The sequence below is a fragment of the Curcuma longa genome, chromosome 10 (genome assembly GCF_044706935.1).
Source record: "Curcuma longa cultivar G26 ecotype Majalengka, Jawa Barat chromosome 10, ITB_CL_G26_1.1, whole genome shotgun sequence".
NCBI classification, from domain to species: Eukaryota; Viridiplantae; Streptophyta; class Magnoliopsida; order Zingiberales; family Zingiberaceae; genus Curcuma; species Curcuma longa.
In genome coordinates, this window is record NC_133870.1 from 9,002,245 (window position 1) to 9,029,624 (window position 27,380).

The 27,380-nt window shown below is 37.9% G+C and overlaps 4 protein-coding genes across 9 annotated transcripts; 1 reads left to right on the forward strand and 3 right to left on the reverse strand.

Annotated features, from left to right (window-relative positions):
- Positions 1 to 70: 70 nt before the first annotated feature.
- On the reverse strand, positions 71 to 1,561 carry LOC141835736 (uncharacterized). The gene has a single exon (XM_074723108.1). It carries the CDS (start codon positions 1,490 to 1,492, stop codon positions 299 to 301), a length of 1,194 nt encoding a protein of 397 aa, XP_074579209.1. The 5' UTR covers positions 1,493 to 1,561; the 3' UTR covers positions 71 to 298.
- Positions 1,562 to 3,336: 1,775 nt separating this feature from the next.
- Positions 3,337 to 6,349, reverse strand: LOC141835735 (putative serine/threonine-protein kinase At1g54610). Its single transcript, XM_074723107.1, has 8 exons — positions 5,873 to 6,349; positions 5,245 to 5,529; positions 4,846 to 5,163; positions 4,498 to 4,725; positions 4,231 to 4,328; positions 4,041 to 4,122; positions 3,547 to 3,930; positions 3,337 to 3,471 (listed from the first exon to the last, which is right to left on the reverse strand). Exons 1-8 carry the CDS (start codon positions 6,347 to 6,349, stop codon positions 3,337 to 3,339), a joined length of 2,007 nt encoding a protein of 668 aa, XP_074579208.1.
- Positions 6,350 to 7,824: 1,475 nt separating this feature from the next.
- Positions 7,825 to 18,996, forward strand: LOC141836730 (chloride channel protein CLC-c-like). 3 transcript variants are annotated; one of them, XM_074724247.1, is made up of 9 exons: positions 7,825 to 8,013; positions 11,569 to 11,662; positions 11,803 to 12,014; positions 13,191 to 13,391; positions 15,649 to 15,826; positions 16,108 to 16,370; positions 17,008 to 17,277; positions 17,387 to 18,518; positions 18,708 to 18,996. In XM_074724247.1, the coding sequence occupies exons 3-9, from the start codon at positions 11,812 to 11,814 to the stop codon at positions 18,798 to 18,800; spliced, it is 2,340 nt and encodes a 779-aa protein (XP_074580348.1). In that variant the 5' UTR covers positions 7,825 to 8,013; positions 11,569 to 11,662; positions 11,803 to 11,811; the 3' UTR covers positions 18,801 to 18,996. The 3 variants fall into 3 exon arrangements, with proteins under 3 accessions (XP_074580348.1, XP_074580347.1, XP_074580346.1); XM_074724246.1 differs by lacking the exon at positions 11,569 to 11,662 and having other exon boundaries at positions 11,795 to 12,014; XM_074724245.1 differs by lacking the exon at positions 11,569 to 11,662.
- Positions 18,997 to 19,238: 242 nt separating this feature from the next.
- LOC141836731 (uncharacterized) lies at positions 19,239 to 27,278 on the reverse strand. 4 transcript variants are annotated; one of them, XR_012602477.1, is made up of 13 exons: positions 27,046 to 27,278; positions 24,616 to 24,726; positions 23,456 to 23,542; positions 22,964 to 23,017; positions 22,710 to 22,852; positions 22,478 to 22,631; positions 22,265 to 22,402; positions 22,032 to 22,103; positions 21,885 to 21,958; positions 21,664 to 21,805; positions 20,865 to 20,932; positions 20,067 to 20,145; positions 19,239 to 19,538 (listed from the first exon to the last, which is right to left on the reverse strand). XR_012602477.1 is itself a non-coding variant. In XM_074724249.1 (12 exons), the coding sequence occupies exons 1-12, from the start codon at positions 27,190 to 27,192 to the stop codon at positions 19,441 to 19,443; spliced, it is 1,299 nt and encodes a 432-aa protein (XP_074580350.1). In that variant the 5' UTR covers positions 27,193 to 27,278; the 3' UTR covers positions 19,239 to 19,440. The 4 variants fall into 4 exon arrangements, 2 of the variants coding, with proteins under 2 accessions (XP_074580350.1, XP_074580351.1); XR_012602478.1 differs by having other exon boundaries at positions 19,502 to 19,538; positions 20,865 to 20,913; positions 21,704 to 21,805; XM_074724249.1 differs by lacking the exon at positions 20,865 to 20,932.
- Between the last annotated feature and the right edge of the window lie 102 nt (positions 27,279 to 27,380).

Consider the following 27,380-nt stretch of genomic DNA (forward strand, 5'->3'; position numbering starts at 1 on the left):
ACAAGGAATACAATGTTAACTGGAATCTTATTCATAAAAAATGGCCACTTGATCCTCAAATGTCTATCCAAATATTTGATAGAATCATGGTGTGTATGTATGAACTCTTAGTCCATTATAGCTCACATCCTGGCTCTAAGACAAAATTAGCATATTGATGTCTAATAAAATAACTAAGATAAGAAGCACCAGTGTAAGTGCTAAGTTGCAGTCCATCCTAATGCAGAATTGTGATACATTCATGTTTCAAAGGTTTAAAGAATTGCAATAGACACTGTCTATAACCAAGTTGCATGTTCTACAAACCAAACTCCTCGTCGGACAAGTTCCTCCTGAAGCCATCATCTCCTCCTTGCATGGAATTCTTCCTCCGATCGCTCCGTTCCCTGTCGAACAATTCGGTGGTCGGCCGCAATGTTCTTCTCCCCATCTTGAACCTAGTGTTGTTGTGCTTTCTGTAGCTCCCTGTTCTATCCATTTTTACTCTCTGGAAAGCAGTGTTTTCAACTGCATTAGAACTATGCCGAGTCCTAAATCCTTGGTTCCTGCTGTTGCCATGGTTTCTTGAGTTCATATTCTTCCTCACAGAATTAGCTTCTCCAGTCTCCAACTTCAAGTTCTTCACGTTTTCGATAGTTTCATCGAATTCGCTCCAACCAAATCTTTGCTTTTGATCAGAAGCCGCCATTGTTTTTCTGGAATCCATGGCACCACCTTCTCTCAAAGAAATCTTCCAATCTTTCCTTGCAATTTTATCTGGAGTGTTGAAATTCTTCAGAGGTCGTGAGTTCTTTGATGTAAAGGTCGTATTTTTATTTGTTTCCTCGGGAGATTCATCTTCCTGTGAGCCATGGCTCTCTCTATCGTCCAATGATCTTCTTGATCTCCTCCTACTCCTTCCGCTTCGGCCGCTGGGAATCCAATCATCCGTTTCTCCGTCCTCGCTCGGCCCTGCTGAGACGCCGTAGGGCTTCACGCTGTGCACGGAGCCCTCGGGGAAGAACCTGGCCGACGGCAGCCCGTCGACGGGCGAGCGAAAGACCTGCGGCCCGTCCCGGTCGTTCCACATGTCGAAGCTGCCGGGGCGCTGGAACCGGTCGGCGAGGGCCCTGAGCTGGTCATCGGCGGAGACGGAAAAGAGATTCGGGGCGCGCTCGACGACCTCCCAGGGGCGCTCGAGCTCGGAGGCGGCGGCGCGTAGCTCCGCCCGCTTGCGCATCTCGTAGAGCTGCCGCTCGCGGCAAAGGCGGGCCTTGAGGAGCTGCTTCGCTTTGTTGGCCTGCATCCGTTTCCACTGCCACTTGGATACGCCGCCAGGGTACGTCCGTGGCCCGCCGCCCATGCGGATCACGAGCTCTCTGCGGCCGCGTAGGGGTTGGAGGACAGAGAGTTGGTGGGCGCCGGAGAGGAAGCGGGTGGAGGAAAGGGTCGAAGTGAGGGCGGGGAGGCGAGGGATTGAGACGGCGGCCGGGGGAAAAACTAGGGACGGCATTTTCCGGTGTGGAATTGAAATGGATGAATTGGGGAAGAAGACAGCGCGATTTGAGACGAGCGGAAGCGATTGCAGAGGACGAGGGTTTTTTCTGATCTCTTCTTCGATCACAAAAAAAGAAAAAAGGACGAATAATTTCATTTCACATCCCAAAGTTTACCCATTGTTTGAAAATGCCCTCGTGATCATTCTTAAAATTTAAAGGCAAATTTCCTAAAACGGGCTCTTATTTTTCGGAAATGCTAAAAAACACTGCTAACATGCATGATGCTCAAAGCACTAAACATTTCTAATATTTTAAAAAGATATATAGACTTTCTGAATTCTCAAAAAAGTATGGGTAAAAATAAAAAAAAGACATTCTTTAAAGGGTTACCCCATTCCATTGTTTAGCTATGTACGATTATCCAACTGTCCTCTATTACTATTTAGTATTATTATATCCTATTTAAATTTTTTATCTAATTTTTAAATTAGTCGGATGTGTTGCAGTAATTATGAAATTACAGTTGTTACAAGATGTGTAACAGCTACGATTTCATAGTTGCTCAACGTTGGTAGAAATTTATATTGTAGCAGTTACGATTTCATAGTTGCTACAATGTGAATAATAAAAATTCACGTTGTAGCAGCTATGATTTCGTAGTTGCTACTATTCATTCATGTTATAGCAACTATGAAATCATAACTATATGAATTCATACAAATTGAATATTTAATATATTATTTGCAGAAGAAAAGTATACATTATTGTTAGATTAGGAAAATAATTTCTATATAATCTTTTATTATTAGAATATAAATAATAATTTTATTTGTAGCCTAATAATACTCATGTACTCCCGTATATATTTCACCAAGATGAATAAGAAGAGTACATCAACTTTTTTACAATTATAAAAATTATAAAATTATAACTACTACAACATGTATAATAATTACAAATCGTAACTACTACAATGCATCCATCCAACTCAAAATTTAGATAGAATATTTAGATGAGAATAATAGTACTGAATAGTACTCAAAGATAGTTTGAATAATTATAATGATTGAACAACATGATGGAATATTTTTTTGAAAACAAGCTTGAATTTTTCTCATCTTGCGAAATACACTCGGAATTTCACTGCCTAAAGGAGGAAATTAATCCAAAATCTCGTAAAACACACATACCTAGATTGCACAACGATCAACAACAACGAACGAGATAGTATGCACAACAGATGTGGGACCAGGCCGATCATCCTCGGGGATTGAGTCTATGAGACTGATTGAGATTTATCATTTTTTTTTAGTATGCACAACAGAGACGCATGATGAAGGCGACAGATAAGCTTGGAGGCAAGGATTTCTATGCAATTTTGATACTAAAACTAAAACATCACCCAAGCTAAGCTCTATTTAAAACCGTGATCAATTTTTAATTTGCAATAACCAATAGCTTGAAGCAACGGTGATGATTTGAGAGATTTTAGAGATTTTTTTAACTTACAGAGAGACTGAGAGAGAGTAAATGATTGTGAGGAAAAAAAACTCCAATTTATTTTTGTTAGACTTTACTAAAAAAAATCAAAAAAAAATACTTAAAAAAAATTGGAGCCCACCCGAGGTGGGGCCCTTTGCGACAGCCCCACCTTGACCACCCCAAGGCCAGCTCTGTCACTAACCCAAATACGTGCAGCAACTGAAGATACACGACAAGAGATTCTTAGAGGTGCAAGGATTACTTTCTAGGATGATGTACATGTGTATCGAGGTCGACAACTAAAGATTGAAATCTACTACAATGCCAATGTTTTAGTCTATGATGGAACAGCAAGGATGTTTCATGGAGCTGCTCCTCAGAAGTTCTTCCGCGATTTGCGAACAGCCTGTTGGATCTGCTTTTCGTGCTCTTTGAGCATGTCTTCCATGTTTCCGCCCGGCGGCATCAACGGGCCCGAGTAGTGAATTCTTCTTACTCTATGTCCATATGCCTGCAATGTTCATTTCAAGCCATTAGAAGAGCTAAAGCCATCATCAACCAACAGACATACAAGTTTCAGTCATACTTGTGCTGGTTCCTTGGCTATGACTATGTCGTTTTTCTTATGTTCAGTATGCCGACCTCCATCAAGTTGATTGTGTCTGGAGCCAGCATTGCCTCTCGCGGCGAATGAACCTGAGATGTCTGCGAAATCGGCACCGCCTAGGTGAGGCCGATATGACGTCTGAGGCCTTAACTGAGGGCCGTTTGGCACCCTCATTGAGGAATATGTCCGACTTGGAGCGTGCCGGGCTTGTTCTTGTTTCCTCCCAGACAAAGTAGAACCAAATGCATTAGGGTGCATGCCAGAATGAGAGAAGACATTTTGTGACTGTCCTCCAGAGGCAGCATCATCCTGTTCTTCGTACTTCTTGCTGATGCTTTTCGTATTGAGATATCCATGTGGATTCTACACAAAAAGGAGAAGTGTTAACTACATTCTCTGATTGTCCTTGACAAGCATAGTGCACCAATTTAGCATTTCTTTAAACCAAAAGAGCATAGCAATGTTCATATTACCTGCCGTTCTTGCGCTGGCATTGCTCTGGAAACCCTATTCTGTGGCCTGACTGATTCAGATGCTCGGCCCCTGGCAGCTTCTCTCAGCCTGCAAAATTCATGAACAAGTAATGCCTGTAATTTCACAACTTTTATTTGACACAAACAGAGGAGCTCTTATTATGTAAGGGAGATGTATAAGACTGCATACCTCCTAGCCTCGTCCTGAAGTTTGGCATCATACTCTTTACTTGGAGGATATTTAGGCAAACTTGAAGGATCACAGGCAAATGGCATGGTTGTGAAGAACTGAAAAGTAAGTTGCGAGAATTTTGAATGGGGTATCAGGAGGGAAAGCATAGTGTAGTGCCACTAAAAAAACAAACTGCTAAATTATGATCTTTTTAGCATAGAAAATGTATGACAAATCTAATAAATTATAACATCCTAAGTTTGCACATAAAAGAAGTTCATATACCTCACTTTGGAGGGCCGAGGCAGCAGTTCCCCTTTTCTCTGGTTCTATTGCAAGAAGATAATCAAGGAGAGATAAAGCTGAAGGTGGGAAGTCTTTGAAGGTCTCAGCGAGACAACGTCTATACTGATGCTGAGGTTTGAATATGGTCGCATGGGGCAGCTTTGATTTCTCCCAGTACCCTTCTGAAGGTGAACCACAGAGCTTGAAGATCTTATGCAGTTGTTCCACCTAAAAATGGTGCAGCCATCAACAATTTAAATGAGAAATGAAAAAAGAAATTCAATTTTTCTTTCCATTTTCCTAACTCAGTATCTCACCCTTGAAAATTTTCGAAGAAACTAAACATACCTCAGTTCTTCCAGGCATGATGGGCCTCCCAGCAAATAATTCTGCAAGAATGCAGCCAGAGCTCCACAAATCAACAGCAGCGCCATACTCTGTAGCACCAAGCAAAAGCTCAGGAGGCCTATACCACAAGGTTACTACGCGACTTGTTAACTGTTGATTTTGGTCAACAGTGAATAATGTTGCAAGGCCAAAATCTGCTATTTTGAGTATGCCGCTATTGTCAATTAATAAATTTGAGCCCTTTATATCTCGATGCAAGACCCCACGACTATGACAGTGATCAAGGCCTTCAAGCAGCTGTTTCACGTAACACTTCACCTGAAGTTGATATCACACTAATCAGAGGATAAATTTTCCATGAACAGCTATAACAGCTGAAATCTACCAATATCAAACTACCTGTGGCTCAGTGAATCTGACACTAGATCTTGCTGCAAGTCCAGCTAGATCATGCTCCATATATTCAAATATGAGATACAAGTTGCATGACATCCGTGACGTGATTATTCCTTCAAGCTTTATGACATTTGGATGATCAAGTCTGCGGAGAATATGAATTTCCCTTGCCATAAAGCGAACACTTTCAGGATCCATATTAACAAATCTCACTTTCTTGAGAGCAACTATTTTACCAGTCTCACGATCACGGGCTCTAAAGACATGACTATAAGTTCCTTCTCCAATCTGAAATAGAATAATTCAACAATGATCATCCAAGTACTTACAGTCTTGAAAGAGCAGAATAAACTGTATACAACTTTTGTCTACTTCTAACGACATCATACTAAGCATCAATGATTGATATGCAGTATCAACGAATAGAACCTTTTCTTGTTAAAAAAAAAAATCTGGTTTTAGATAATCATAATGGTTAGCGATTGACCCTGTTATAATCATCATATTCATAGTATCAAATTGATGACATGAATTATGTAGGAGCTACAATAGTGACAGTGAAAAAACAAATTCAACCTACGGAAGAAATTGGATCATTCAAAAGTGTATGTGAAGGGGAAAAAAGATAAACCTTATCTAATTTCTCAAATGAGTCACCTCTCCTGGGTAGCCACCCGTTTATTGCTTCCCCAGCAACATCTGTAAGCCAAGAAGGCCAACCAGCTGCAACTTGCTCCCCTGCAAGCCCATTGGGCACACTACCCAAATCATCTTCGATATTGTGAGAAGAACCCCTAACACTGGAGCCATTTTTTTGTGCTCCAACGTCCACAGTGGCTCGTCTCTTGTGTGCTCCAACATGGCTGGTCCTCTGCGCGACTGTGGAATCCTCCTCCTCATCCTCTGAGGAGCCAGAGGAGCTGGTGTCTGAATTCTCATGTCTCTTGGATGAAAATCTAGAACTGCCATGGTTTCCACTAAGTGTTGCAGTAATGATGGCAGCCACAACCTCGTCTTTCTGCGAGAATGTGACAATACGGCTCAAGGACTTAGATTGATCCGGCACACCATCCTCATCGAGCAAGCCCTTGGAACAAAGGCAGCCCATAAGAAGAAACAATATCAGAGCCTTTATATTCTTTTCATACGCAGCAAGTCAATAACGCACAGTATGGTGTCATCCAGATCGACCTAAAAACTGGGTTTCTAACTCCTACTCAGGAAGAAGGGAAAAACATCTAATGGACCGAGCAAGCATGGTTGCCCCCAAATCTCAAAGCATGCGCCACAAAAATTCATACTTTTGCTACGGAATAGCTCTCTTCAATCAACAATGCCTTGACATAGAGGACGAATGCTCGTCCCCGGAAGAATAAATTCAACGATCTCAACAATCTCGAAAGCCCTAGCAAAAAGCTACTGCCTTTATGAGATTAGACACAAAAGATAGACGATCGAGAACAGAACCCTAGGGGGTTGTCGTGAGAGCCGCAACAATAATCAAACCTAGACAAGGGAATCACGAGGAGCAAAAAGGAAGAACGGGGGATGCCTAGGATAATTTGACGTTCGCTCGTCTAGCGGTGGAGCTTCCCCTACCGCTGGCAGTCGATATTCTTCATTCCGCCATGAGCAGAGCAGAGGGAAAGGCGGAGACGATGATCGAATTTGGATACGGCAAAAGAATAACACAACTAGCTTCGAAATTAGTTTGTTTTGTTCACAAATTGACTAAAAAAAGAAATGTTGGCAACCTGGAAACAAACGGAGGAATCAAACGGAAGCAGCGGAGGGTTTTCCGGATACCTGTCGCCCTAGAATATCGCCGGCGATGAGAATCTCTCTGCTTCCCGCCGCTCTTCATCTCCTCATTGCCGAAATTGCTTGCGAACGAGTTGGGCATCTCCCGGGATTCTGCGAGATGTCTCATTCTTCCACTGAGTTTGAACTGCGCATTATTAGAATCAACTTTTAAAAATAATAAATCAATAATATAATTTCTGAAATATAAATATAGATGATAAAAAAATAATAAATCTCAGTCAATCAGTCTCATTGACTCAATCCTTAGGGGTGACCGATCCGATCCCACGGAAATTTCCCACTGACTACCAAGATAAATCGGAAAGTGCATACGGCGGGAAGCGCATATGACGACCAATCCAGATACCCACAGCATCTTTTGATTGCGTTCCCCATTTGAAAGAAAATTCCTACAAATACACTTTGGAGATCGAATCGTGAGTCTCTAATCACAACTCGAATATTTTACCGTTACAACATTGCCCCGGGGATAAAATATAGATGATAAGCTCAAAGAAGTTGATGATACAATTTCCATTTAATCATTTAAAATCATATTTTTTAAAAATTGTTATTAAATAATTTTTAAAATTCTAAAGGAATTTAACCACTTTTTGCGTGGTTCACGCCCCAAATCACGCAGCGGGCAGCGCCTCCTTTGATAATGAACAATCGTTCGATCAAGATCAAACGGCGGTTATTCATCTCCGCTCCTCGCGACGTTTCCTATTTAAACCAGTCCCATCCATTTCACTGTCTTTCCTTTTCTCTGTTCCGAGAGTGTGAAACCCCGTGAGCGATCCGCTTTCGCCTCTTCGATCACGGAAAAGTTCGAAATGAGAGGACAAGATCGAGATCGATTTCCGGAGAGCAACTGATTGCTTCCTGCGGATTCTTTTATCCGACGATGAACTGATCCGATCGTGAGCCGAGGTGGATCGAATCGAGCTTCAGGCGGAGTAGATCGAGGTATTGCCTCTTTTTTCTAAATGTTTTTTACTCTGCTTATATTATCGATTTCGATCCAGATTGCGTGAGATGTTTTTTGGCTTCCTTTTTCTCAGTTTGTTCGCAACCTTGAGATCGCCATTTACGGAGAGTTCATTGTAGCAAAGTTTCTTTTGTTTACTCAACCCTAATTGGATAAAAGAACAACCATTCCTCTCCGATCGATTTTGTCAATGTTTGTTTCACCTGCCCAATCTAATTCGCAACCTTGATCTGTTTTTGCAAAGTTACATCGCGATGGAACATTAACGTCTCCTTAAGAAGTATTCCTTCTTTGTTTTTCCCATACTCTTCTCTTTCTTAGTTTTGCTGCTTTCAAGTGACAAATAGGGATGATAATTTTCACCCAAAGCTGATGGAAGATTCAATATCCGACCTGAATAGAGGAGGTTATGGAACATTTTTTTGGTAAAACATGGAGGAGGTACGATAATTTTCGGATCTGAATATGAAGGCCGATTTGGTAAAATTATTCATATATGATCCAAATACTCGATTAAATAATATATTATATATAAATGGTGTTGTTCTTTAAAATCTAGCATCATTGTAGTATTGATTTTTTGAAATCAGCATAATAGTAGTGCTAGATTTGAAAGAACAACACCACAGTGGTGTTGTTTGACACTTAAAGTTGGTTATTAAATGAAAAACAAGTTGATAGTGGAATGGAATGAAAAAAAATTATTAGTATAGAGGATGCAGGATCCTCTCATGAGTACGAGGATGAGGATGAATATTCGATCCTCCAATAAGTACGAGGATAGGGATGAAAGTTGAATATCCGATGGAGATGAGGATGAATATAATAAATAGGGACGGGGACGAAGGATATGAAATCTGATCCAAATTTGATCCATTGTCATCCCTAGTGACAAATATTGTTGAAAATTTAAATGAAAAATAAGAAGAGGTGGATGGAAAAGACTTTATTATGAATGAGAATTTTTAGTCTCACATTGAAAGTTTTAAGACATTATATGACTTATAATGTATTATAAGGCATTATGATTGGCTTATAATATATTATAAGCATTGAAGTTGTAAACATATGTATGGAAACAAACTCTTTCTCATGCGCGCGCCTACAAGGAGTGCAAATCTAGGGCCCAAGTTGCACTGAACTAAATTGACTTGTGTCCGAGCATGACCTACGCGTGTTGAATATCGGATTGATCGGGGCAAAATTTGTCCAAGCGAATCAACCACCCTCGTCCCCCTCATTTTATTTCTTTCCGTCGCACTCCGCTTGACAACTTTACCTGTGATAGCATATGAGTATAAGCTTAGTTTATCGTGATCGACCCATGCTTTGTGGTGGTTGTGGTCTGTCGTTGTATCTTGGGAAGCAACCATCAAACATGTCCTCGAAGCACTGTCGAAGGGATCTTGGGAAGCAACCATCCAACATGTCCTCGAAGCACTGTCGAAGGGGACGAATTTGTTTTAAAAAAACTATGTGAAATGTAGGCCTCGACAGTTCGACCGACTTGGTAGCTCGGCAGTCAAGGGATTTGACCTCCGACTCGGCACTCGGCATCTCAACTTTACACTCAACGGGAGCTCTCGACATCCCTACTCGACACTCAGCAACCCACTTGAGATCACTCGACAACCCGCTTAGGCAACACTTGACTTCCCACTCAGGCTTGGGAAGCACTCATACCGCTCGGATCTTGTGGCACTCAAGATTACTCGATAGCACTCGACATTCGACTAGCGACTCCCACTCGGACTCAAACAACCCAATAGATCAGCCTTACTAGCTCAGCCTAACAATTTGAGATTATCAGCTCAACTCATCTCAACAGATAAGACCGAGTAGCTTCCCCGTAACTCTATCAAATATCTCTCGGATTGTGGAATATTATCCAACACATACAACCAAATAGGATGGACATTAGAAAGGAACAGGGCAAGTATGCCAAAGTAAAAGAAAGCTTACCAGCATCTTCTATACCACGTGTCTAAGTGTCGTACGCGGCTACGACAGTTGCATATATACAATTCACAGAACGCGCAAGCAATGTGCTGGAAGAAATTATGGAGGAGGGTTAGACAACTAGACAATACAAAAATATCATTGGAGTTTGTGTTTTTAACTTTAGTTTCCACTGCTAATCAATTGGCCGTGATCCAACCCGGCTCGGGCCATCTAGCACTCGATGAAACCTAGCTGGTTTTGGTTACTCAGCCCGTTCAGTCCACTAGTCACAGCTGTCCTGCTAGACTTGAGCACAACTCGACTTAATTCATTTGACTTTTGCCCTACTGTTTGTATGGTATGCTCAACCCATACCTCCTCCTTGTTCTATCCTTTTGTCTGATTAGTTCACTAATTCATTTCGCTTGCGTGATTCATTTTATTTTGGTTCATAAAATAGAATGAATATAGAATAACTACAGTTAGGAATATTTTAGTATAGATACAAAATAACTATGGTTAGAAGGAATGTTATAAGTAAACGTAAGGTATATTTTTTATGATAAGAAATGAATTCCTTTATAAATAACCTATCAACTCATAATTTGCTTACTTGTATATCTCTATTGACCACTTCAAAATGCTTAATTTCTCCATCTAGTGCAACTAGTTAATTGCCTATTATCTCTGACCTATCCTTAAACCCTAAACCTTAAATTAATAACTCAATTGAATAATTTGACCGGTCCAACTCAACTAGTTTGACCAACTCATCCAAAGTGATTAACTGGGCCAAACCGATCGACTTGTTCAACCTTCTCAAGCTGGCTGGTCCACATGGCTCAACCAACCTAACAAACCCTATTTGATTCAGTCGAACCAACCTACCCACCTAGAGCCATCGACAAGCTTGACCCACTTTGACCACTTAGCCCACTTTTATGGGACTCAATGTGCCCAAATCAATTAAACTTTTTGGCATAGCCAAATAAATATTTTATTTTGAATGATGGAATAGATTGAGAATACTTATTTGTTGGAATATAGAAAAAATTATTCCATGAAAAATTATGAAGAAAGAATAGTGCAGTATCCGAATTAGAAACTTCAATTTTCCCTCATTCTTATTAGGTTTCCATGCACTAAATATTTCTTTACCATGTAAAAATGTCTTTGTCTTATCGTGTTGCCGTGAAGGAATACCAAAGTCGAATCAGTACACACGTAGAAAGACGTGTTTCAAATTTGTATCATTTAAGTTCATAACTTGCACGAGAGGCAATACAAAACGCATCTTAACATGCGGAACAGATAGCAAATGCAAACACGCATCTTAAATAAAATAATACTTTACCGAAATAATGCATGCCTTAAAGTCTTAGAATTACATGATTGTGCAATAAATCAAAAAATAGAGTTTAACCTCGCAGTAGTTTGACTCATATCATATGCATCTTTTCTGGCTTGCTGTTTTTCTTGTTCCTTGCAAATTACACGGTCCGACCGCCTCTGCATCAGACACCTTCTTGGGAGTCGAGTAGTACGTTTCATACCTATCAGCTTTAAAGGTAAACAATAAGTTGGTCTCGCAGCTCCAGTTCCAGTTCCGATCCATGTCTTCCAATGGAGATTTGTAGCTGGAGTCTAATTTAATTCGACCCAGCATCTCACCCAACTATCTACGACGTACGTCCAATTCCAGCCCAACCGCTTGCCCACATCTATTTCAGTCTGCTTTGAGGATGAATTTTCTAGCTAATTGCAACTCAAATAACAAACTATTTGTATGCACTCTGTTTAACTTAATCTTGTTGTTAGTACTACAGGGAGAAGCCATGGAGCACCAGGAAGGGAGCAATGACATAGAGAGCATGGAGGGAGCATGGAGGGCAGTAGAAAGATATGGATCAGGATTGAATGGGAAAGAGGAAGGATGGAGTGCAGGCGAGCCTCTGCTTAGGAAACGCACCGGGAACACCACCTCACAGCTAGCCATCGTTGGTGCCAACGTCTGCCCTATTGAGAGCTTGGACTACGAGTAAGTTTTTCTTAATTCAGATAAATACGTGGTTTACTTTTGCGTGGCATGTATACTGCAATTTTTGTCATGTTTTTGCTATGCTTGCAAATTCAAGAATACTGTTTTCTACTCGATTTTGCAGTGCCCAAGTGCATTTAGATGGCTAGCACCATAATGACTTCTATTGTTATTTTTTTTCCTTTTAAAGTGGTATCTAGTTTGAATGAACCTCAGAAGTGCATGGTGAATAAGGTTTGGGTATTCTATTTCATACGTGAATTAGGCCCGAAATAGAATTTGGATATATGAACTTGTGGCAATTACTTGCATGAACTTATATGTATTGCAATTGGGTCCATCTGTCAAATTTATTCGGTGGGGACTGAAGAAAAGCTGAAAAGGATGCCTAAATATATGTTTAATCAGGAATGCTTATTTCTTTATTCTTTCATTTTAAACCAATCTTCACCAGTGGCAGCATGCTCCAGAACAAGACCATCATGAGGAAGCATCACCATAGGGTAGTGCCGTCTACATTATAGGCTTAGTAAAAGTAAAAAAGAAAGATGAGGGAGGAAGAAGGGAGTAAGAGAAAGAAAAGAAAAGGAAAAGAAGAGAGAAAGTTTGGAGAAGCTTTAATATTTCTTTTTTAAAAATCCTTCTAGGTATTTAGTTAGTTGTTCCCTTACTTTCTGTCAACTTATGTGATGAATGTATCCAACTGCTATGCTTATGTAATTTCATATGTGAAACGTGTCTGGATATCCCATTTTCACCTTACAACACGGTGACAGACAAAATACTGTTTAATAACTCGTAAGTTTTTGACTTTTTACTTAAGTCACTTCACAGCATGCACATTTAAGATCTTCTCCAGCTTTTTGACAACATTGCGAGAGGTGTGACCTACAGAATGAATAATTATGCAAGGCCAATTCTGTTTTAACAATCTGTTTTTCCACGTTTATCCTTTGTTCTAAGACCATCCGTACCAGTTCTTATATAAGTTTATGCTCCACGTTTTAACCTTTCACTGAATTTCTAATTATGTTGGATCAAAAGATTATTGTTCATGAACAATCATTTCTGTCATCAAAGAATTCTTGTGAGCCTCACTTTGATGCTCAATAAAATTAACTTGTTATTGCCATAGTTCTTTTTTGTTTGTTTGAAAAACATTTACATTTTGCATAGAATTGTGGAAAACGATCTTTTCAAGGAAGATTGGCGATCAAGGAAAAAGGTTCAGATATTTCAGTACATTGTACTCAAGTGGACTCTGGCTCTTTTGATTGGCTTGGCAACTGGGCTTGTCGGATTCTTTAACAACCTTGCAGTTGAGAACATTGCTGGATTTAAATTGTTGCTGACTAGTGATTTGATGCTTGAGCACAGGTAATCCTATAAACTATATCCCATTAATTTTGAAGATAATGTCATTCAAGTCATATGAAAATTATCTTTAATAGTTCAACTTGGACTCCTCTTAATAACTTAAAAATTATCTTGTAATAGGGAAAATATTAGGGGTTCCTCGAGCCATTTGTTCTTATAATCTTTAATAGTTCAAAGACCCGGCCAATATTGTGAATTATAATCTTTAATAGTTCAACTTCAGCTACTTCGACAAGTTAGGGTTCGGCTCTTAGAATAACATGAGTTAAAATTCATTATAGAGATATCCGTTCGTTGTAATATGGAAAATATTAGGGGTTCGAACCGGTATGTCAGGAATAAAATCTCAAGCTATTTCATTTGATACGGGTGAAACATCTCATTCCTGCTCGCGGACCGAAACTGGCACAGTCACACCTCCTGTGTCGGTGCGTCGAGGCCCCATGAAGACGTCGCCAGACCCTCGTGATTCGTACGGAGGGATTCCTACCAGCCTGCATCAAGACCCCATGGAGGCGTCATCGAAATCGTAGGATGCCTCCGGAGGCGTCGTCGGTGCTGAGGCGTCATGCGGTGTCGCACGGGCATGGAACAGGGCACCGACATGAATTTGATTTAATTAAATTAAAAATCTTAATCAACTCTCAACTATAATTGAGGTAATTTAAATAGACTTTATTAAAGCCTAATAAAATTATCTCATTAATTAATATAATGATTTTAATTAAAATTATTATATTAAAATAAAATAAAATTTTATAAATTATAATTATAAGTTTTTTTTATAAAATGTATTATTTAAATTATATATATAATTTCTAATTAATAATTAATTACTATATAAATTATAACTATATATTATATAAATGAATAATTATTAATTAATTAAATAAAATATTAATCAACTAATATAATTATAATATAAAATTTTATTTTTAATTATTTTTTATTAAAATATAAAAAATAAAAATATTCTAATTAAAAATTTTAATTTTGTATTGATAATTTATTCAAAATCAAACCTTAAATTATTTTTGTAAATAAAAAATAAATTAAAATTTTTAAAAAATATTTAAAATATTTGAAATAATTTTAAAATTTTGTAAATAATTCTATTTTTTAATTATTTAAAAAATTAAAAAATATATCACAAGTCAACTAGAAAACCAATGACCCTCTAATCAATCAACTATCTAATCAACTGTACTAATCAACTTCACTTGGAATAAAAATATTTTGTTCACTCAAAATCTATATCCAAGTCGACTATCATGCTCTAGTTAACTAGAACAAAGATCGACCAGTACATATGCAATCCCATTTCATTTGGCTCAATAACTATCATCCTACTAAGTGAGGTCAACTATATATATCCTCCTACGTTATTAAACTAGATCTTCTATTTATTTTTAAATTATACACAATAAACATATTTATCTAATAATTACTATATATATATAAATAAATAAAAAAGTATCGAAACCATATCGGCACGGCACGATACGGTACCAAAATCATATCGTTTCAGTCTAGGATCGAAAACTCGGCACGGGTCGAGATTTTAAACCTTAGTTCAGTATCCTAGATAGTCTGTTTTACTTGTGCACTTTTTTCATTAATGGAAAATCATAAGTATATCCCTTTATGCTTTTCGCTAATTGTCTTCTCAAGTTGCTAAAAGATATCATAAAAACCTAACTTGGAGCAATTATACTCGATCTTAGGACCTCTGAAGTCTTAAGGACTTTGGTTAGCAAATGTGATAAATCATCATAGATGACCAACAATGTGATAACTTTATTTTAATTAGGACCTCTGAAGTCTTAAGGACTTTGGTTAGCAAATGTGATAAATCCTTATAGATGACCAACAATGTGATAACTTTATTGCATTGCATCTTCTCTTGACAAAGTGGCAACTCTGTTTTGTTCTCTGGTAAAACACTATATCAGATTCCTAATTTTTTTTTATAGTTTTAGTAAGGTACATCTGCTTGCTTCTGAAGGATAGTTTCTGATTAATAAACATCATCAGACACATCAATTGATTGTATAAAGTCCTTTTCTTCTGCAAGTTGCAGAAGACTTGCAGAAGAAAAGGACCATAAGCTTGTGTAAAAAACTTGTCAATATGAAACTGTGTACCAACCTTTAGTTTTTGTCAAATTGCAGTTCTCATTTGAATCCAAAAAATATGCTTTCATAACTTATTGCACATTGTGAGCAAGACATGTTTCTAAGACTATGGTTCAATACAGGTACTTGACAGCATTTTTCATCTATGGTGGTATTAATGCAATTTTGGCAGCAGCCGCAGCTACCCTTTGTGCTTATGTTGCACCTGCTGCTGCTGGGTCAGGCATACCTGAAGTTAAAGCATATCTCAATGGAGTTGATGCTTACTCCATACTTGCTCCTAGCACACTTTTCGTGAAGGTGAGTTTTTTGAAGTTCTAGTTTGAACTTCTAATCTAACTATACCACACAATGACTTCATCAACTAAAGAATGAAATCTAGAAATATCTTTGCCTGCCTAAGAAAATATATACTTTCCAGGTTGAAATCCAGTCTTGTACATGTTTCTAAGAAAAAGAAAACATTTTGTTGGTTGTTGGTAAAGACTAAAGAGTAATAAAAATGTTTAACAAAAATTCATGTCTTCTTACAACCAGTTATTTATAGGAAGGAAATTTTACTTAACACTTCTGTTTTTCAGATATTTGGGTCAATTGCTGGAGTTTCTGCTGGATTTGTACTAGGTAAGGAGGGGCCAATGGTACATACAGGCGCTTGCATTGCCAACTTATTAGGTCAGGGTGGATCTCGCAAGTATCATCTCACATGGACATGGCTCAGATACTTTAAAAATGATAGGGATCGAAGAGATCTTATAACCTGTGGATCTGCAGCAGGAGTGGCAGCCGCTTTCCGAGCACCTGTTGGAGGCGTGCTCTTTGCTCTTGAAGAAGCTGTTTCTTGGTAATAATGTAAAGATACAGAAATTCCTTTTTTTTCCTTTAATAAAAGACCTGAATCCTACCTTTCCACATTGCGAGAAAGTGTTGACTAAGCAGAGTGGAAGGCACCACATCTAGAGGGGGAAAGACCCAGACATTGAGAATAAAACGATAGGTTTGAAGTGAATCAACGCATGTGCTTAACACTGTCTCAGACTGCATTGAATCCGTCGTATCAAGATCACTAGTCGTAACTATGAATAGGCAATTCTGGTAGCTTATTCATGTAGAACCAAAGAAAGATCATGTTTCTTTTGTTTGGCAACAACTGGTGCTGCTTTTTCCTTGAAGATTACATACTGCAAAATAGTTGTGCCACCTTAAGTAGGCTGAGTTACACTTGTAACAATAGCTTTACCATCCTAACTGTTTCGAACAAGTTCTAACATACAAGTGCATTATGAAACTTCAATGTTCTAAGTATTTAGGGTGCATGTATGTTCTATGTTCAGAAATGGAGAAATATAATTGCCTTGAAAGTATGAGAAGAATGAAAAAAAAAAGTAGAATTCTTGGCAACAACTGCTTTCCATTGAATGAGTCGAATATCCTTAAGCCTGCAGAACTCTATTGTTTGATAACAATTTTTTTTTCCTCAGGTGGCGAAGTGCACTTCTGTGGAGAACATTTTTCACAACCGCTATTGTTGCTGTAGTATTGAAAGGCTTGATAGAGTATTGCCATAGCGGAAAATGTGGATTATTTGGCAAGGGAGGACTGATAATGTTTGATGTTAGTTCAAGTGTTTCAACATATAACACTCAAGATCTGATAGCTATTATTGTTATTGGATTAATTGGCGGAGTATTTGGAGCCCTCTTCAACTATCTTGTTAACATGACCCTTCGAACATACAACTTTATCAACAAGTAAATTCCTTTTAGTCGAAAGCATTGCTGTCATGAATCACTCTGAATTCATATATACTAAATTCAATGCTCACAATTGAACTGATTGCACTAATCCATCTAATTGCAGGAGCGGTGCCCCATTCAAGATTCTCCTCACTATCATCATATCTATCCTCACATCATGCTGCTCTTATGGGTTACCTTGGTTTGCCAGCTGCATTCCTTGTCCTGAGGATCTTCAAGAGGAATGCCCAACCGTCGGCCGCTCTGGCAATTTCAAAAACTTCCAGTGCCCCTCAGGTCACTACAATGACCTTGCTTCTCTCTTCCTCAACACCAATGATGACGCCATCCGCAATCTCTTCAGTGGCGGCACAGAAAATGAATTCCACATATCCAGCCTTTTAGTCTTCTTCGCCGCAGTTTTCTTCCTTGGAGTTGTAACATATGGCATTGCTATTCCTTCTGGTCTTTTCATTCCTGTTATCCTTGCTGGTGCTACTTATGGAAGGATCGTCGGCACTCTTCTTGGTCCAATATCAGACCTTGACAGAGGTCTCTTTGCCCTTCTCGGGGCAGCATCTTTCCTAGGTGGAACTATGAGAATGACAGTTTCTGTCTGCATTATACTTCTCGAGTTGACTAATGATCTTCTAATGCTGCCTCTGGTTATGTTAGTCCTCCTCCTATCCAAGACAGTAGCTGATTGCTTTAACAAGGGGGTCTATGATCAGATGGTCAAGATGAAGGGGCTTCCATTCATGGAAGCCCATGCAGAACCCTACATGAGGAACTTGGTAGCAGGGGACGTGATATCAGGACCTCTGATTTCCTTCTCTGGTGTGGAGAGAGTAGGGAACATAATTGATGCACTAAGATTGACTGGTCATAATGGTTTTCCGGTGATTAATGAACCCCCCTTCTCAGATGCTCCTGAACTGGTAGGGCTGGTACTGAGGTCTCATTTGCTTGTTTTGCTCAAGGGGAAGATATTTACCAAGGAAAGGGTGGAAACTGGGGCAGGAGAAGTGTTACAAAGATTTGGACCCTTTGATTTTTCAAAAGCTGGATCAGGAAAAGGACTGAAACTAGCAGATTTGGATATCCATGAAGAGGAATTGGATATGTTTGTTGATCTCAATCCCATCACCAACACATCACCCTACACGGTGGTTGAGACAATGTCCCTATCTAAAGCTGCTGTCCTCTTCAGGGAGCTTGGACTTCGGCACCTATGCGTTGTGCCAAAGACTCCAGGGGTAAGATCTCTTTCCAAGAATATCACTCTCTTCATACATGCATAGCTAAAAAATTATCGTTCATACAGGCAGTAAGTTTTTTCTCCTAAAATTTTGAAAATTTGATGTGTTAGGAGTGTCATCCGTTATGCATATCCATTTGTTTTCCATTTTATCAGGCATTTACGCATACTGTTTTGTTTCATGCAGAGGCCTCCTATTGTTGGAATTCTCACTCGGCATGACTTCATGCCCGAACACATTCTGGGACTGTTCCCTCATATCTCACACCGTCACAAATAGTGATTATTGCCACCGCAGTTTTAGGGTTTATCTTTATTTATTTGAAGCAAAAAAAAAAAACAAAGAGATGTACTATACAGATTATAATACTTGCAGCCTTGCAGGATAAAGCGTATATCAATATGAAGGTCTTCTGGTTGCCAATTCTTCCAGTGAAACTTGGATAGGTACATATATAACATGATTTTATGAGCAACCAATCATGACCAAGGATTGTAGACAGTTGAGTAGTCTTCTTTATCGGTGTTCCCTTGTCATTTTTATTTCATTCACGTATTTAATCAACCGCAAGTTTGCATCTAGCTTAACTCTGAACTCTAGGTTTGACAGATGCATGTAAACTAAGTCTAACACGTCTGTAAGAGTTAAAGCATGAATTAACTAGAGGGGAGTAAAACTCAAGCATACACTGAACCAATGGAAAGAAGACACTTCATCTAGAGCATGCATGAAACATGACTTCTATTCCAAATTCAAGAAGCTTGTGAAGCCGCAACATGATGCAGAAGTCTATGGCACAATGTTCCTGAAGGTCCATGAAAGAGGGAAAACAAAAACAAAAACTCAGCAAGGATCTATTGAGCAGGATGTACAAAATGGGTAGAAGGCAACAGTTGAATTTGTATGTAATTCTCGCTGATCATTCCAAAGTCTTGAGAAGTCTGAACAGGCCAGCAGCCTCCCTGATGCGTGAGAACTCTATGCAGAAGGCCTGGACTTCTATGAAGAGATCACGAACTGCATGTCACAACAAACAGACAAACGCGTCAACAAAAATAAATAATCCACTCAGAATAGAATCTATGTTTATCAGAGTCATCAGCTAGCCATCTTGAAATAAACGAGTAACAACGTGAGCAATATAAGTAATATGCTGATATATATCTATTTTCCAACCGGATTCATCAGTCCCATCATGAAATTGAAGCGGTGCTTTGGTCTAGAAGTCATGAGTTAGAATCTTGCAAACAGTCTACAAAATAGAATAAGACTGCATATAATAGATTCTTCCTTAAAACCCCCGTATTGACGGGAACTTCGTGCACTTGACTATCCTTTATTCATCAGTTCCATCATGAATCACCAAGCTAAGACAGGTGTGTCAACGTGTGACGCTAGACAAAGAGCTAGAGCCAGGGAGATAGAACTAGAGCCAGGGAGATTAAGGAGTTTCATATAATGATAAAAAAATTGGTAGCACATTTGCAAACAAATTAATCGTTGGAAATGCATGTAAGCATGATGAAAAAACAAAAGCAAACTTGCCGTTGATTATCTTGTTTCTGATAAGACTTTGCAGAAAGACACAAACCAACCTCACCAGTCTGTTTTGCATGTACTTGTCCTGAACATGGAAAAGAACAGAAAATGCTAGAATCCTTTTATCAGCCATTAGAAAATAGACAACTTCAGGAACCAAATTGCCAACATTAAAAAAGGTATAGACCATTAAAATGAAAACATACACTGAAACAGCCAAGTACAATGGAAAAACAAGCTAAATTAACATAGACTAAGGATGGAGAAGTAAAAAGTTCTGTATACTCCACTAGCATGCATATTAAGATGCAAATGAAGCTGCATGTTCAAAGGTGAGCAATTATATCTATAATTAAGAGTTATATCAATTAGAGTAGGTTGTATGGAGTACAAGGCCAAAGAGAATGTTAAATTAATATAAAAAATAATTTAATTGATTTTAATATTACTAATAATCAGGGTTGTATCATTCAGACAAACACAAGCCGACTCCAAATAGTTTGAACAAATATTGGCTTGGTGACGACAATGTTGACGATCATGGCAGCTATGACTGGATAAGACAAACATAAACATAAGCAAGCTGGAAATAATAAACTAGGCATTAATCTCATTGGATCTGTGTAGTTGACCCCAAATGGTTGGTACAAATACATCATGTTTGATGTTCATCAAACATGGTGAGCATACATGCTAAGATGTCAGTAGTTGAAAGTGGCAAATATTAGAAAGCATCATAAGCATGATTGAATAAGATGCACATAAATAAGAACTTTCACTGAAAAACCAAAACTGAGTATTAACCTTAATGTATCCGTCCCTTTAGATTCTCGTATCAATAGTTGTCTTGGTGCTACCCAACAAATTAAATTCTAAATGAGAGATACACCTCAAAAATAAGAAATTTTTAGCTGAAACAAATAAGTGCAATGGACAAGTGAAATGTGAAAGAATCGTGAAATGTAACAAAGATTTTTTTTCTCTATTCATAGAACTGCTGAAACTCAGAAATTCTACAACTAATATAACTGCTGACAACCAAAACTTTGGATTAGAAAAACTGGAATTTACAGAGGTATAGTAAGCAAAAGCAACCATGATGCATGGAACAAATTTCAACTGATGCTGTCTCTTAGATGGATGTTTTAATGAAAGGACGTAGTCTAAAGAAGATGAGATGACAATAAATTATCACAGTGGCAATAAAAGCAAACAATTCAAACCGCCAAAAATTAAAGGTAAAAAAGAAACAAAGTTTCGCCTCTAAAGAGGTGTAGGTGCACACAAGTCAAGAACTTACCTACCAATCATCAAAATTGATCATCACTTGCACAATTGAATGGGCAGGTCATTTGACTAGACTTATCCTAAATTCATCTCAATTTTTTGTTTAATAATCAAGCTTATCATCACTTGGACAACTATGCCAAATCCTTTAGAGCTACTAAGAAAAATACAATTCTGCAATTAAAAATGTTTTTAAAGGAAAACGATCATACTATGCAGCTCAAAGACAAACAGTTTTTTTTTTTTATGTAATAAGTTAGTAATTCAAAACCAATGCCTTCAAAACGTGACAGCATTGAGAATGAAAGAAGAAGACCTTTATGTTTTCACATGATGATATACAGTTAGTGATGTACATGTGTACAAACTCAGTTGGTAGATTAACTGCAGTTGTCAGTCTGTTGACTACTTCCATTGAGTGTAGACTCATTTCCATATTCACAAGAACAGTGAAATACCTGCCGACCAAACTCTGATAAGAAAAACAGGCATAGCACCAACATATTTATCACTGACACAAATATCAAAAAATCTTACTCTGAAATGTCAGGAGCATTCATCAACTTTGAAAGAACTTCAACAGCAATAAGTGGGTTGTGCTCAACAAGATCCTAGAAAACACAGATATAATCTCATCACAAAATTTGAAATGAGAAATCACATAATAATGAAAATAATACAAACCGGTAGCTTCGAAGGAGTGAGTCCACAATGATAGACGAGTTTCGCATCCTTTGCAAGTTCTAACACAACTTGCTGCAAGAAAAAACAAAAAGAACGGCCAGATTGTTTCATTAATACAGAAAATAATGACATAGGTGAAGGGAAAACAACTAGTAATGTTCATAGAGCACAGCTGAAATATTGGCCACTATGACCAACAGATGCTACCTAGTTAGCGTGAAAAAGAACAAGACCTCTTGTTGGGCAGGTGCAAGTGGGCCTTTTAATGCTTTAGCAATCAAATCTCTCACTGCAGCCCCTCGACTGGTGTCAGCACACATGCCATAATCCCACAAGAGCTCGTGGTTGCTGTCAGGATTGAGCCATATAAGCTGTACAAGAATTTGCAGATCAATAACACTAGAGAAAACAGTTGAACATGCAAGGTCTCAGGTGAAAATTTTTACTTCTCCATCTAACACTGGGAGCATCGGTGGTGCAGGCCTTATCCATTGAGGGCCCAATCCTTCAACAGACAAGTTTTGCATTAAACCTAATATAGCATTGTCTCTATCATCAGAACCAATTCTTGGTTTTGTTCCTGCAGCTGAAAGCTTTGGCCTGAAACAGAGCAATATTACCACAAGGCTCCTAGGGAACTTCTTATATATCTATCAAGGGGAGGGATAGGTTGTATACTCATATGGAGTAGCATCAATGCCAATGGATATATCTGGATCCGGAATAATATTTTTGACAGACGCAGCTTGGAAAATGCTTTCATATGATTTGGACTGTACATCAGCATATAGCTTCTGCAGCTGTTCCCGTTGCAACAGTACCTAACAACAATAGTGTAATTACCAGAAGATCATGCCAAAATCACAAATCAGCAAAGAAATTATCCTCAGTTGATATGTTACCGATACCACGTTTTCTAATTATTAACTTACATAGGATGATGAATCAAATCCTTTGATGTAATCAACAGCTGACAGCTTCATGACCTGATCAACAACCAAATAAGCTATAAGATATATAAAATGTGGAAAACTAGATTCTAAAATGCAGGTATAGTTATCTCCAAAAATCAACTAATTTAAATAAAATACAAGTTAAACATGATGGTTGCTGAATTGACCAGTTCCCTTAATCCAACTTTTCTCAATATTGTCGGCAACCTGAATGCCTAAGCACCCAATCCCATATTCAAATTTCTCAACCAAAAAACTCATAGTGCTCATTAACATACAATGCTCAATTCCCTTAACTTTGAAGTAAAGAACATCTCAAATTGAGCAATGTTAGTCAGAATGATCATGATGTACTGTACTTATCATTCATTTTTTGTATTTTTGTTAGTAGAATGTTAACAAGTGAAATAGAAAGAAATAGCACGTGGTACGATAAATGCAGCTGAAGAAGGACAAAACAAAAGTAACAACCTCTTTGTTACTGTTTCCACCTATAGATCCCAGTAAAAGTTGAACAAACGCCATCTCCATTTTTACTGAGGTATCATCACTTGCCGCCTGTAATCACAAAAAATTGCTGATTTGCAAGAGATCGCAAACATAAGAAGTTTTAATTCATTTAAAGAACTATAAGTGATTGAAAAATAAGTATGTCTATGTTAGTAGCTCTTTCATGCTATGCATGTCTTCTTTTTCTCCATGCTCTTCTACCAAGTAAGCTGCAAATTTGTTGATATTAACATAAATGATCTGTTGACCTAATCAGTTATTTCATTAGTTGTTGGTATTGTAGCTTTGTAGTATTTTGAATCTAAACTTATAACTAAACAATAGAAGCCAAAGAACAATATGACCGTATAATATTTGAGTCTATATATTAATTTTGCAATATGAATAAGCATGTGACCAAAGAAACCAAGTTTTTGCCATGCTGATGACATGCCCATAGATCAAATGACAACGTGAAGGCAACTGTTAATAAAAAAGGATAAGCAGTAAATTCCAGCTATTCGGGTGGGGCTAATATGAAATTATACTGTCAGTAAACATCATCAGAGCAAATAAAAGGTACCATGTTGATGTGAAATAACCCAAAACCCAATACTTGTTCTAAATGGGACAAGGCAAGGATCACATGCCAACGGGTGCCAAATGGACCAGAAGTTGATATGTTTCTATCTCATTGGGAGCATAAAAATCTCACTATCGAAACAAAAGGAAGCATCAGCTTCTAGAATAAGAGTCATACACTGAACTTGGTCTACCACTAGGGCCATCAAATTCCAAATCAGGTAGAAAATTATCTTCAAGATTCTAATTTTATCACAAAAATAAATACTTATAGATTCCAAAAATTTATGCAGCACGGTGTTATAAATGTTTTGACAATTAGTTAAGTGAAACATTGCAGTCAAGTTTGCATACTTCTGTTTCTTTTATTATTATAAGCTTAAAGCTGAAAGTACATAAAATGAAACTACAGGCAAAAAATGTGGCTAAGAGAACTACCAAACATATGACACTCTTCAAGGTTAAAAATGAAACTGTATGACACAATTAACAAAATAATAGAAGTATTTGTAATTCAATCAGTTCGTGATTTCAAAATCCAAGGAATCTGACATACTCACATTTACAAGTAAGGAAATAAACGGATTTGATGATGGTGGATTAGAGGAATAAGTCTGATGAAGTATAACATAGGCAACCAAACGCTGACTAGGCTTCAACAAAACCTTATCCTGGATATAGTGAGAAGAAAATTAGAAGTGTGTTACACATAAACAAACATTCATTACAACTAGCAAACTACCATGAGAGTTGTGAAAACAAATCTATACTCCTTGACAAGAAAGCTCAACCAGAAATAAAAGACATTAATACTCAGTAATGGAAGGGTGTTCAATCATGTTCGTAAAGAAGAGTAGTGACAAATACACCTTCGCGATGCTGGACAGTGGTCCAGCTTCCTTGAGCTACAGAGCATACAAAATTCAGGAAATCCAAAAGGAAAGATTAGTTCATGAGAACAATGCTCTAGCAATTATGGTTGTCAAGACTATGGTCTAACCTTACGATTGGACAATCCTCTAATACAAATTGGCCTAAACAATCCCAGGTTCAAAGCAGGATCAGAATTGAACTTGGATCTCAAGAAACCTATAATCCAAACACTCTCTCTGTTCTTAGGTAGGATCTATATCTTGAGAACCTTGACTATATGAAATATAGTTAACTGAGTAGACAAAAGAATGTTTTTCATACCATATATAAAAAAACCAAAGACTATGAGAGCCACTTTTAATTCCCAGGCATAAGAATCGTGTTTAACTTTATCATTGTCATCTAACCTATTAAATTTACTATTTTGCTACTCAAAAGAGAAACATCTTCACAATTAAGTTTGATCATTAATCTGAAAGTGGAAACATTGCAACAAAATGATGATACATTCCATATCTTGTCTTATTAATCATCTTCCATAATGCTCTTTGGTATCTTATAAAGGATGTATTCACAAAGCATAGGTATTGAAGCATGTTACTCGATAGTTTAGAGAGACATGCACTAATAGATTAATTTTACATTTAAAGAAAGTTGCTCCTTGTGCATATATATTAGTCTCAGCAACATGGTAAATCCACATTTAATGAGCGAACAAACGCAAAAAAAAAAAATTTTGCTAGGGCATATGTAAACTTGTATAACAATAATATGGTTATGGCAACATGAAATTTAACACAAGATGATGCCACTGAAAACTAAAAGTAAGCACAATGGTTGAACTTTACAAAGAAGCTAGTAAGTTTGACACAATCACAACTCACAATAAGCAAGTGAAAAGGTCAGCTACAAATTAGATAATGTTATCTCTAAGAATATAGATGAAAATAGACAAGAAACAGTGAGGAATCTTGTGGCCCAGTGATGCCAGTACTAAAAGAGAACCAATTATTACCTCCTGTGATGAAAAGAAAATGATGGTGAATCAAAAAAGGAGCAGCTACAGAGTATCTAGGAATTTAAAAGTAATAAGATAGGATACATAAAAGATAAGGGAGAAAAGGAAGAAAGAAAAATAATGAGATCAGTTGGTTTAATCCATCAAATGATCTGAGTCAAGCCTTCTGATTGAACAGTTAAGTATCCCACATCGTAACTCACATTTCCCAAGCAACAACATTTCCAGGCAAAAGTTGTCATCCGATGGTGGAGACGAATTATGCAAATTGGAGTCAGTGTACTCCGCATATACACTGAATACTTGAATTATATACCCAAATTATTTTTAAGAAAAAAAAGCCTATGGTGTTTGTATTTGATACCATAGGTTCCATCAATATTAACAATACTAACTTGGAGGAAAAATTGTTTGGTTCTTTTCCTAATCAATCATCATTGGTTAACATAATCATGCATTCAGAGGTTTTAAAGTTTCTTTAATAATACACCGCCCCAATTCACAGATATTTCAAAATAAATACAAGCACTAAATGTTGATATCATAAGATTTTTTTTTCCTGACAAATATTATCCTTTAGTGTTCTGCCTAACAGCTGTGTTATCATAGTATCATCAAATAGACAAGAGGGGGCTTTATAGATGTATAACAGAAAAAAAAAACCCCACAATAAATAAAATAAAAGGCATGATCATGATGACTACAAAACGGTATGAAGCGATGTATTTTTTGAGTTGCATAACCATCAAAATACATTGGCAAAAACCATCGTCCGTCAAAAAAGAAAAGGCAGCATAACTAGGAGCAGCCTTAGATCGTGATGTTGTTCCTGGAAACGGCATTTACGATTACACAAAATCTCATTGTTAAAGGCTTAGGCAATAAAATATCCCTTCAGGTAAATGACCGACAATACGCAAATGGAGTTCAAAGTAAGAAGGCAGATAGAACCATTTTATAACCTAAAAACAAAGCGAGATTCAAATCGCGCAAACTTAACTTAACCCATGGAAGCATAGATCAAACCCTCGAGGAAGCGAACCCTGATCCATTAAACTTATTCCACCAGTAGGAAAAAAAGGGCAAGCAAGTCTCCTACCTCGAGGAGGATATCAAGGGAGGAGCAAACCCTAAACCGGGCTTCCCGTGGGAACTGCGATCGGTAAGCAGCGACGATCTCATCGAAGGGCTTCGACTCTGACCCGAGCAAGGCGAAGAGGTTTTTGGACTCCTCGATCGATAACATGACGGCGATCGAAGGGAAGGGAATGGCGGAGAAGAGCGCAGCGTCGCCACCAACCCAGCGCAGAGGCGCTTGGCGTCGACTCTATGCTCGATGGTGCGTCGATATTTAGAAAATGCTAAGCGGCAGATTTTATACGTGGCATTTGCCTGTTTGCTGTATTAGTAACGATACTGAATCAATATGTCAGA